At 49.6% G+C, this 12,072-nt stretch overlaps 1 protein-coding gene across 2 annotated transcripts; it reads left to right on the top strand.

The window, feature by feature from the left end:
- Positions 1-1,697: 1,697 nt before the first annotated feature.
- KYAT1 (kynurenine aminotransferase 1) lies at positions 1,698-11,863 on the top strand. 2 transcript variants are annotated; one of them, XM_066332699.1, is made up of 14 exons: positions 1,698-2,069; positions 3,619-3,740; positions 5,972-6,030; positions 6,957-7,107; positions 7,397-7,546; positions 7,871-7,957; positions 8,063-8,191; positions 8,514-8,634; positions 9,260-9,336; positions 9,569-9,658; positions 10,000-10,186; positions 10,387-10,463; positions 10,641-10,727; positions 11,124-11,863. In XM_066332699.1, the coding sequence occupies exons 2-14, from the start codon at positions 3,657-3,659 to the stop codon at positions 11,190-11,192; spliced, it is 1,368 nt and encodes a 455-aa protein (XP_066188796.1). In that variant the 5' UTR covers positions 1,698-2,069; positions 3,619-3,656; the 3' UTR covers positions 11,193-11,863. The 2 variants fall into 2 exon arrangements, with proteins under 2 accessions (XP_066188796.1, XP_066188797.1); XM_066332700.1 differs by lacking the exons at positions 1,698-2,069; positions 3,619-3,740 and adding an exon at positions 4,617-4,875.
- Positions 11,864-12,072: the final 209 nt, after the last annotated feature.

The following is a 12,072-nucleotide window of genomic DNA, read 5'->3' as shown; positions in this document are numbered from 1 at the left end:
CCTTTACATCAGTGCCTTATCCAGATGTTTCTGCTGAATTTCAAGAGGGCATTAAGGCGAAGTTTCATGATACTGTGGGACCAATATAAAGTCTAAATCCTGACTGAGAAGGTGGAAGCTTGTGTACATCCCTTTTTCTCCCCGCTCCTTCCTGCCCACATCTCTTTGTCCTTGCAAGACCTTTTGCCCTCATATCCACCCTGAGCCAGTTCAACTCATGGACCTGACAGAAAACTGGCCACTTTTCTGCTAAATTTACTTTTTGCTAATGTATCTACTCTAACGAGCTCAGTTCAGAGGCAAACAACCACCAGAGAACACACAAAGCTGGTGAAGGACAGGGCAAAGAAATCACAAGAAAAAGTGCCACTGAGACATCCAATGGCTCTGGATGTGACACGAACATTCTTACAGAACCAAGTTTTCCTTCCATTTGTTTGTTCCAGTGTTTAACAGAAATTGAGAAAACAGAGTTTTCCTCTCCCTGCAGACATTCCCTCCTGCTGAATCAGCTCAGGGATGCCTGTGGGATGTCGGGTCGGGAATGGGAACCTTTGGCACAGCGGATGCAGCCGCTTCCTTTCCGCATGGCTCACTTTTTCCTGCTGGGAAAGAGAGACAGATACTCTCCAGGAGACTTACACGACCTGACTCATCGGGGCAGGTCATGCCTTGTCACAAAAGGCAGAGGGAGGAGAGGGCAGTTTTCCCTCAACACCTCACTGCAGAAACTGTCAGCTCTCAAACAGCGATGGAGAGTTCAGCTCCTGCATCCCCACAACTGAAATCGCTGCCCGGCCACCCACAGCCCAGGGGCCGGGCAATGCTGCAGGATCTGCTCTAGGTTGTGTCGTGACAGGAGGACCTTACACTTATCCTTTCCCTTCTCTAATAATATTAAGTCTGCAGGATGAAATTTTGGAGATTTTGACTTAAAAATTCATTTTTCAAAATGATCGAAGGCTTCACTCAAAGGGAAATTCCCTGCCGCTGGCATGCTAAAGTATTTACAACTGTGAAAAACAAAGTCCACTCTTTAGAACGTTTTAAATAATAAGGGATAAAAGGGACAATATCCAGCGCTAGGGTGTTTTTGGCGTTGGACCAAAGAACACACCGTTAACTTAAAACAATGTTCTCTATATACTGTTACATTACTGGGGCTATATACATATTAATGAGCTTAACTATTATTCAAACATTCTTGTGAGGTTTTGATGTTCCAAGGACTCTTTCGTTCGGTTTTAACCTCTGATTTGTCTGCATGACATCATGTAAATTAGGTCAATTTATTTTATTTCTTCTTGTGGTTCTATCCTGTTGTTTCACACTCCCTGATAAGAGGAGTTATTTTCTGGTTCTTTGGTTTTTGTCACTGTTATCTTATCATTGGACAGGCCAGTTCGCAGATGTGAGAAACAACAAAATTGTTTTAGACTATTTTCTGAGTTAACTACATCAAAGCATTTTAACACTGTATCGTCTTTATTTTCATATTTTGCTAAGGCCTATGATATAGTATCCATTTATTACACTACCATTTACATAGGCTATATGGTGCATAAAAAACCTGATAGGTATTATTGTAGTAATACAATATTATGATATGATATGATATTGTATGATATGATATGATATGCTATTATATGATATGATATGATATTACAGTACCAAGCAGCTAAAAGGAATTATAAATTGTACCATATCAAAATACTGGTGGCGAATAACAACATGCAAAAGCTGATACACAAATGCGAAAGCCAATATTAATTGCCATTTATAACACAACCAAATCACAAAAAAATATTACACTATGGTTATGACAGCGTGAGCTTCCACCTGAACAACAAGCTGAGATATTTCCCCAAAACCCCTATGAGTGCACAGAGCCTTTTCCCCACCAGGGTTGTAGCTCCAGCCCTGCCTTCCTGCGGCCTCTGCGACTCCTCCCAGGAAGTCCCAGCCGCAGATGAAGCCTTTCGGGCGGAGGAGAAGGCAGGATGTGTTCCCAGGCAGCCTGCGCGGCTGTGACAGCTTTTACAGCGTAAAGCAGCGCGGCGCAGCTCGATGTAAGTTGGTTTTGTCCCCGCTGTCCCTCTGGCAGCTGCTTTGTCCCCAGTGTCAGCTCCTGCTGCTGCTCTCGCCCTGCAGCCGCCCTGGTCCTGCACTCGTCCTGGGGCACATCCAGGGACAGCCGTGGCCCCAAAGCCCCCCGGGTGCACCCCCGAGCTGCCCAGGGAGGGATGGAGCAGCACCGGGATGGAGGGGAAGGCTGCGACCCGCGGGCTGGAAGTAGTGAGTGGCCAGTCGCCGAGGTGACCTTGTGGCTGTCACCTCCAAAATCCTCTGCTCACTCTAGTGCACCCTTCCAGAGTGTGATGTGTCCCGCTCGGATGCTTCCTGCTGCTGCCCCCAACCCTGTGTGCAGCTCTCACACAGCTCTGTAGTTTGCTGCGATCTGATAAAGCCTTTTTTACAGCCGCGTTTTGAATTGTCCCCTGCATGATTGGTCTCCTCATTCCAGGACTCCTTTGCTTTGCAGCCCAAAGCAGTGTGCCCCCACATCTCGGTGTCATGCAAGCAAAAGGTGGAGATTTCATAATCACGAGCAGTATGATGTTCTGGCTTCCCGTTTTTCCATAAATTGTGCTATTTTTTCGCACCTGGCCAACAGATGTGAAACCCCACTTGTCTCAGAGGGCAGCTGCTATGCACTTTTTTTAGAAATAACAAAATATGCATACACTGGGGACTGGAATCCCACATGTAAGGATGGAAAGTGCCCTTATGAGTATTGAGAGCTCAGCTGTGAGCTGGTCAGATTCAAACATGTTTTATTTAATTTTTTGGCAGATGGATAAATTAATTAATGGCTGGTCATAATAAAGGTGCATGCATCCTCCATCCTCATTGCTTTTATCTCAAGTACCTAAGAAAACATTCACTTATTTTAGTTAAAATACTGCATGTTTGAGTAATGCTGTAGAATAGTTGAAGGAACCTGAAGTGAAAGAACAGTCTGCATTTTAGACACAGAAATTAATTTGTTTGGGGCCTTGAAGGAAAAATAATCACCAAAATTGCTTTAGAGACAGAAAGTGACATCCTTTAATTAATTGGAATAAATTAGTTAATTGGAACAAAACTAGTGTCTTAAACCAGAACTGCAGCAGCTGAGAGGACAGAGATTCTCTGTATGAGCCAAGAAGGTGAAGGTGCTGCACGGGAGGAAGGGCAGAGGCAAGAGTTACCTGGGCTCAGTGACACTGGGTGGGGAGCTGATGCTGAGTTCCAAATTCCCAGAGGATGCCCTCTCACTGGTCTCCATATCGCTCCCATCTGGGCAGATGAAAGTGGGGGACATCTGGATTGGGAGAGAGGAGGCAGAAGTCAAGTTTGCCCTTGTGATCCCTAATTTGTGTGTCATGGGCACAAAGTACAGCCCCAACACTGTTGGACATTGCAGTGATGACACAAAGCAGCTCATTTTGCCTGTTCCTCTCTGTGGCAGAACAACCTCTGCTTTGTGTCTGGGCCTGCCCCACCCCAGGTACACGTTTTCTTTAACCGTGTGGAGCAGTTGTCTCAGCCCTCTCCTTTGCCTTCGGGGAATTGCAGGTCTGTGCCTGTAGGACTGAGACAGCAGGAGCCGTGGCATGCTCAGGAGAGCGGGACCGTCCCTGTGTCACTTCTTGCTGGAGAGGAACAGCGGTGCTGGACGTAGCTCGTGCTCCAGAGAGGTATGGAATGCTCAGTGGGACTGCTTCTGGCTGGCATCCTGCTCAGGGCAGCTCACCTTGGCAGCAAGAGCAGACAGAGCACGTCAGGAAAGTCACTTTGGTGCAACTTCCTCTGTACCTGCTTATTTCCAGGGAGTGTGTTTAAAGGATCCTCCTAAGATCCTCCTTCATAGAGGAGAAGGCTCCTTGTTTCTGGAGTTGCTTTGTCTGATGGTCTCTACTAGAGTCTCTTGGCTTGCAAAGTACTTGGAAAATACCAGCATCCCACTCAGATCCCAACATGCAGGGCAAGGCAGTTACCCAGCAGAGAGTCAGTGGTGGAAGATCATGGATGCCAAGTCTTCTGCATTGGCACTCAGCTGTCCTGTGTGGCTGCCAGTTAAAGTGCACCTTCTGTCTGAGGACCAGAACAGGCTGAAACAGATTTGAGGGCTGCGTGGTCCTGAGCCTGTGTTGCTCTCCGTGGCAGCATCACATACAGGCTGGGGATAGGATGGGATGGAGGGGACATCAGAAAAAAAAAGTATTTATTATTTCTGTTCCTGAAGCAGACAAGGCCTTTCCTCAGAATTGGCAATTTCAAGGCTTAAGGCACCTTCTTCCCATGATGCCCATCACACCTGGTCATCTGTTAAATTCTCAGACCTGTGGCCTGCAGCAGCCCCACCTTGCAAGAACAGCACTGGAGCTGTTAATATTTTACCTCCAGCTATCTTTTACTTCCCAAGCCATAAATCCTTCTGCTCCCACCCAAATCAGCTCAGGCATAGGGTCTTGTGACTGTAACCGCCATGAGGGAGGAGAGGAGAGGGAGAGGGAGAGGGAGAGGGAGAGGGAGAGGGAGAGGGAGAGGGAGAGGGAGAGGGAGAGGGAGAGGGAGAGGGAGAGGGAGAGGGAGAGGGAGAGGAGCTGCCCTGGAGCCAGTGACTTCTGTTTATCATTGGCTGCCTGCCTGGCAGGGTGGAGCAGAGTCCACCTGGTGCCCTCTGAAACACAGGGCTCCTTGGCAGGGTGTTTGCAAAGATCTCCGGTAAGGGCTGAAGCTGTATAAAAATCTAAGGACCTCAGTGCAAAATATCCTTGGGGCACTACGCAATTTCTGGTGCAGTACTGTGGGAACAGCAGAGGGGAGCAGGTAAGTCCTGCTGCAGCTGAGTGTTGGGAGGAGGCTGTATCCCCCACAGCATCCTGGCACGGCAGAGCACAGAGCACCAGCTCTGCATCTCACCTCAGCTGCTTTACATGCCTTCCTTGTTCCAGTTCAAATGTATTTTATTTGCTGTGGCAACAATGATTTTCTTGAACCATTGCTTCAGGGCTGCCCTCCTCATGCCCCCACGCTGGCTCTTTCTGGTGCACTGAGCATCATTTGTCTCCAGTTTCCAGCCTCTTCCTTCTCTGGGTACCTTTTCTCTGCACTGCTGAGTTATTAAATTCTGTCTCTGCTGCTTTTCATCATCCTCGTGATGAATTCCCCATAAAGCACATCTAACTTTCTCCCACTGTGCTTATCCAACTGGAAGGAAGGTTTTGCTTTCAGTGTTTCCTGCTGTCTTTCTTCCCACTCCCCTGAGCTATGATGTACATGGAAATTACAAACCAGTCGCAGCATGGTGCCTCAGTGTCTCTCTACACCACACTGACCTCTGTGCTGTGCTCTCTCTTGCCTGTACCTAGTTATTGCTTGGGTTTGACATGAACTTTAAACAGAAAATTCTGCACATTTTATCCGATCTAGAGCAAGTCCCCTCACCAAGCACTTGATCAAGACAGAAGAGTATCTACTTCAGCTACTTCATAGAGCAGCAGATAAATAGTTTGAAATAAAATAGTTTGTTCTTCTAGGAAAATGAGGTATTTCATGACTTGTAGAGTAAGGAGGTCCTTCCAATGAAGATAGAGAAGTTGTGGAAGGTAAAAGCCTGAAGTCTGAGGTCCTTGGCCTGGCTGAGCTTGACCCTATGACTAATCTCAACAGGCAATTAAGTAATTGCCAGCTCCCCAGTGAGTGTACAAAAGATTCCTGTTAATCTGTTTTCCCAATTCATGTTGAAACTTGTAAGTGAAAGCAGAAACCACTGCAGTATTACTGCTCCAAGGTCAGTCAGGAGCAGCCCATGAAGCAATACCAAAGGTCAAACCTGTTGGGAAAAACTTCCCTGGGGAGGCCACAGCCCCTTTGTGGCCTCATTTAAAAGCTTCAAACTCACTTTCTTTCTCACTCTCTGCAGGCAAAAATGTCAAGGCCAGTGCAAGCTCGGAGGCTGGAGGGAATAGATAAAAATATTTGGTGAGTTAAAAGAATATCTGGTTTACCCAGGTGGTAGATGTGGTTTTAGGCATCCTAAAACAAGACTGAAACCACAGCAGCCACACAGCACAGAGCAGAAGTTTCCCTCAACTGCTTTGCATGTGTTCAGGAAGCACATCAGAGCAAGTTTGTCCCAGAAGACATTACTGTGAGTCAGTTGTGTACCTGCAGCTCTCACTTTATGATGTGTCAGGTGTTTTGCACCTCTGGGCAGGCAGAAGCATTGCCCTCCCTCTGACCCATCCACCCAAATGATCCCAGTGGCACCCAAATCTGAGCCAAGTGTTTGCTGCACACTGGCTGCAGCCTGGCACCTGCTCCAAGCTCAGCCTGGGGTACCACAAGCAGAGAGTCAGGGGAAGGGCTGCTGCAAATGCCATTCCCATCCTGCCAGGAACATGGTGGCATTGGGAAAGTTGCATGCTGGAAGAAGCTATTTAAAGGGTCTTTCCCCAAAGGCCTGCTGTGCCTTGGTTCAAGCTACAAACTGCCAGTGAGCTGGCTCTTATTTGGCTTGAGGTGAGCAGCGAGTTCAGCCCACTTTGCCCTCTGCAGAGGCCTTTACAGTGTCTAGTTGCTAAATTTTGCAGAGCTGGTATGAGCTTGAAAACCTCCAAGTCCCCTCCTGCTCAGCCCAGTGTGATCAGAAACACCACAGGCTTTCAGCTGTGACCACACACTGACCACAGGAGTTGTATCCTGAGAGAATAAATTAAAACCATCCCCCCAGTGCAGTAGTTCATCATGCTTAATTACATTAGGTTTAATTACAACAGGAGAGCAGCAGGATGGCTCTGCAGGAGGGACACCAACCCCACTCCCTTCAAAAGGGATGCTGCGAGCAAACCTGGTGCCAGCACACTGCACAGACCCTCTGAAAGTGCTTTTATTTCCTTTCTCTTCAGGGTGGAGTTTGTAAAACTGGCTGCTACCTACTCCAAGGTGAACCTGGGCCAGGGCTTCCCCGACTTCCCTGCACCAGACTTTCTGACAGAGGCATTGTCGAGAGCCCTCGGCGGGGGGAACCACATGCTGCACCAGTACACTCGTGCCTTTGTGCGTGGACAGATCTCCCTCCTGAGCACTACCCTCTGACTCTCCATCAGCCCTGGCTGCTTCAGAGCTCATCAGGCAGCAATAAACAGGAAAAAACATGAGGCAGAACACACATCCAGCCTCGACCCATGCCCACTGTTCTCAGTAACTCCCTGCTTTACTGGGATGTTTGAAGCAGCTGGGCTGGAAGGTCTCACAGGGCTCTTGGCTTCCCAGTCCCCTTCCAAGGGTTTATCCTTGGTTTAGGAGTCGTCTGCAACCCAATTCCGACCCTCCTCTCACCCCACAGGGCCATCCGCCTCTGGTGAAGGTCCTAGCCCAGTTTTTTGAGAAGCTGCTTGGACGAGACCTGGATCCTATGACCAATGTGATGGTGACTGTGGGGGCGTACCAGGCCCTGTTCTGCTGCTTCCAGGCTTTAGTGGATGAAGGTGATGAGGTAACCTAAGACTAGGGCTTGTTGCAGGCTGGTTTTCTTTGTCCTTTTCCAAAGCAAAACTGGTTTTATGCCCATTCTGCAGTACTTGAGCTTCCAAAGGAAGAAATTATCTGCTGCAGGGCACTGCCTCATTTCTGCATAAAGCAAAATAATCCTTTTAGTCCTGAGTGGTGGTGTCCTTTCTGACACGTTCCACAGGCAATGCAGGTTCTCTATAACAGTAATTAAGGGATTAAAATATCCTGTCCCTCCCATTGCTCTCTGCACTCCTCAGGGAAGGTCTGAGCAGGACCAGGAGGATGCTGACATGTCCCTTTCTTCCAGGTGATAATCATTGAACCCTTCTTCGACTGCTATGAGCCAATGGTGAAAATGGCTGGTGGGACACCCGTGTTTGTCCCTCTGAGACCGGTGAGTGGGTGCAGAAGGGAAGAGTCACAGCAGTCAGCACAGAGGTGAGTGGTAAACAAAGTGCAGAGGTAGCAAAGCAAACCAAGATCCCCGTGTTCTCTGTAGAATCCTCCAAAAGATGGAAAATTGATGTCTAGTGCAGACTGGCAGCTGGACGCAGCTGAATTGGCTTCTAAATTCAGTGAACGGACAAAAGCCATCGTCCTGAACTCACCCAACAACCCTCTGGGCAAGGTAACACTGCTGGCCATGCTGGACCCTGGAAGCTGCTGGGGTGCTGCAGCCACATTGCAGTGCAGCAGTGACTCAACCTGCCTTGCACACAAAGGAAGTGGGTGTTGTGGGGGCTCCATATGCTGTGCTCAGTCTCCTGGTGGATTTTTAAGCTTTGTCTTTCGTGCCAGGAATTGTTTTGCACTGTTAGACCACTACAGCCAGCTCCTGTCCTCCCTAGCATGGGAGATGGTGCCAGAAGGATACACCATCTTCAGGGACAAGCAGAGGCAGGCAGGGCCTCTGAAACGCTCCTGCTGCATCTCTGCCGTGCCTGCTGCAGGTGTTCAGCCGCGGGGAGCTGGGGCTGATTGCAGAGCTGTGTGTGAAGCACGACGTGCTGTGCATCAGCGACGAGGTGTACGAGTGGCTGGTCTACGACGGGAAGCAGCACATCCGCATCGGTACGGGGCTGGGCTGCTCAGGGCAGGGAGTGGGGATTGCACCAGCAAATCCTGGGAAATCCCACTGGAAATCTCAGGAGTTGCCTGCCTGCACAGCTGTACTAGGCATGATAAAAATACCCACTGGATGGATTTTGCTGCATTTCAGTCTCAGCGTCCAAACCAGGTCCTAAATGGAAGCTCTGACTTCAAAACCAGTCAGAGGGGAGATCTAGAACAAAAAGCCCCTTGGCTCCAATGAGATGGATTTTTTTCCCATGCTTTGTGAAGCCAGTTTCCTGAGCTTCTCTAGTTTCAGGAAATCAATTTCAACACGATTTCAGCCTGTTCTTCCAGCTGGAGTAACATGCCATCACCTTGATGCAGGGTGATGGTGCTTGGCATCTTTGAGCCCCTGGGGCTGGGTACATGCCTGTGAAAATGCTTAATTAAAAGGTGATGCTCTTGAGAAACCTGGGTGCCTGCTTGAGATGTGCTTTGAGGCTCATCCAGGTGAAAGGTGTGCCGTGAACAAAAAAGATCACCATGGATTGTGGTGGACAGAGAGCTCCCACGTGTCATTAATGCAGCCCAGAAAGGAGCATGCTGAGCTCTGCCATTGGGGTTTCTCTCCTTTCATTGCCAGCCAGCTTGGAAGGGATGTGGGAGCGCACGGTGATCATCGGGAGTGCTGGCAAGACCTTCAGTGCCACTGGATGGAAGGTAAATATCCCATGTGGCACCTCATGGTGTCCCCTCCCCATCCGTTTGCCATAGCTCACCACTGGGGACACTGCAGCCATGCTCGGCTTCGAGCCTCAGGGTCTGAAAATACCAGAGGTGTTTCATGAAAGTTCTGTCTAGAAAATACAATGAAACCAGCACAGACAAAGAAAGGGGAGCCTGAGCAGGTACCCAGAGACTCACCATCTTCCTCCTGCTCTCCTGGCTGCAGGTGGGCTGGGTTGTGGGACCTGACAGGCTGCTGAAGCACCTTCGTACCGTGCACCAGAACTCAGTGTACCACTGTGCCACAATTGCCCAGGTAAGGCAGCTCCCTGCACCTGGCCCTGCAATTCCCAAGCCCTCAGAGCAGGGGTAAGAGGTGGTCCTCTTCCCCACAACTGACCTGAAAGGCACACACAAGTGATTTGTGGTGCACTGGAGAGGCTCCTTCCTCTCTCTCTACAGTTGCCTCATGTCTGGGAGAAAGGAGAGAGTCCAGCCTGCCTGGGGTATATTTCTTTTCTTGCATTTATAGATCTAAGGGGCAGTTCAGAGGGGTTGGAGGCAGAGCTCCCTAATCACCTGTGAATTGCAGGAACTTCAGTTCCCAGAAAGCCCTGACCATCTTCCCACTGGGCACTGTCTCTTCTCTCCTTACAGGAGGCTGTGGCTCAGGGTTTCCAGAGGGAGCTCATGCTCTATGGAAAACCAGAGAGCTACTTTGTCCAGCTGCCCAAGGAACTGCAGCAAAAGAGAGACTGGCTGGTTCAGAGCCTGGATGGTGTGGGGATGAAACCCATCATCCCCGAGGGCACCTATTTCCTGGTGGCAGACATCTCCCAGTTCAGTGAGTCACCTGCAGTCCTGCCGAGGTGGGCTGGGTGTGGGAGGTGGTATTACTGGCAGGGACAGGAACCTGCATAAACCATCATCAAAGCAGGGATGGACTGCATGCTCCCCATCCAAGCTGCAAGGATGTGGGCTTGGGGCTCAGCTGAGGCTCCTGGCAGCTGCCCCAGCCTCTGTCCTGCCGTGCTTCTCCTGCAGAATCTGATGTCCCTGATGTCCCCGACTCAGATGAGCCCTATGACTACAGATTTACAAAGTGGATGGTCAAGAACAAGGTAAATGGGTCTGGCCCTTTCTGCTGCCTTTGCCCTGGGTGGGTTTGTGCCCACTGTGCTGGCTGTGCCCACCCAAGCTCTTGGCTGGGGGCCTGGAGTTCACCCACACTGGGGCACAGCAGGCTGCAGGCCAGCCCCAGGGCAAGAACCTCAGCTCCACGTGCTCCCTCTTCCCAGGGGCTTGCTGCCATCCCACTCTCCGCTTTCTACAGTGAGGCCCACAAGAACAACTACACCAACTTCATCCGGTTCTGCTTTGCAAAGGTGAGACACCTGACAGCACTAAGGAAGGCAGGGCTGGAATAATAGTCAGGGCTGGTTTAATGAGAGAAATGACCAGAAGAAATGCAGGATGCCTTGGGCATTGGAGCCCCACCATGGCATCCCAGCTGGAGCAACCACTCGTGCAGACACATGAGCTGAGGTGGGGGCAGCAGATGTGCCAGGGCTGTGCTAAACTTTGTCCCATGAGCATCCTACATTTCTTGGCCAAGGAAGGGACTCTAGGTGCCCCTTTAGCTGCTCAGTGACTATGCCTGTCTCACACTGAACCAGCAATGCTCCAGAATGAGAACAGGACCTGTTTGTATAACAATGGCTGTTGTGAGGGGGAATAGGATTTGGCTGGGAGCCACTGACCAAACCCATGGTATTTTTTAGGAGGAAGCTACACTGAAGGCTGCAAATGACATATTGCAAAAATGGAAACAGGAGAAAACCAGCTCCTGAATACACTGAGAGAGAACCAGGCTCTTCTTGGTCCTCATCTGCCCCAACTGTTCTTCCTCACTTGTCTACAAACCTTGATATGTTCTTACTTCAGTGCTTTCAACATTTTCTCTCAGACTAATGGTTAACTTTTTCCAGGCCCAGGGCCTGGGGGACATTTTCAGTCACTGTAAAATGATTTCAAGAAAGGAGATTTTGTGTGCACTGACAGTATTTGACATTTCTTACATGTAAAACCTTTGCTAATCAGTTCTGGGATGCATCCAGCAACACACAAGGTTTTCCCCCATGAAACAGGCTTTCACCAGTAGCCTGACTATGATGAAACCTTCCAAATTATTGCTGGCACTTTTCTCAGGGCCTGGCAGCATCGTCCAGGCTGCAGAGCAAAACCTTCTGGCCTTTGACAAGTGTACACAGTGGCAGGGGAGGATGGGCACCAACCCCACTCCCTTGGCTGCTCCTACTGCTGGTGACCACCACAACCTCCCACCCAGTGAGCTGGTGGGGTAACATGAGCTATTCTGGAGAGGTAATTCTTGCATCAGTGTCGATTTCAGCCTGGATAAGAGTGTCAAACATCATCATCAACCATGCACGAGTTAAGTGCAACAGACTGTGCAATGAGTGTTTGTAGCAGTTAAATTATTAAAGTGGACTTATTGCAATCATGGAAGAGTAAATGTCTCTGTAATGACTGCAGGACTGATGGAGCTGCCCTTGAGAGCTGCCTCATCTTTGCTGGGCTGTGTGATGGTGGCTACTCGTCCCACTCAGGCTGGTGGGGAGGCTCCGTAGGTTTTCCATATTGGGCTGCAGCTGGTGATACCAATCCCTAGGAGGCAGAGCTGCATGGGCCAGCAGGAGGAAGGAGAGAGGG

The sequence above is a fragment of the Sylvia atricapilla genome, chromosome 19 (genome assembly GCF_009819655.1).
Source record: "Sylvia atricapilla isolate bSylAtr1 chromosome 19, bSylAtr1.pri, whole genome shotgun sequence".
NCBI classification, from domain to species: Eukaryota; Metazoa; Chordata; class Aves; order Passeriformes; family Sylviidae; genus Sylvia; species Sylvia atricapilla.
This window is presented reverse-complemented; position numbering and strand designations above follow the sequence as displayed.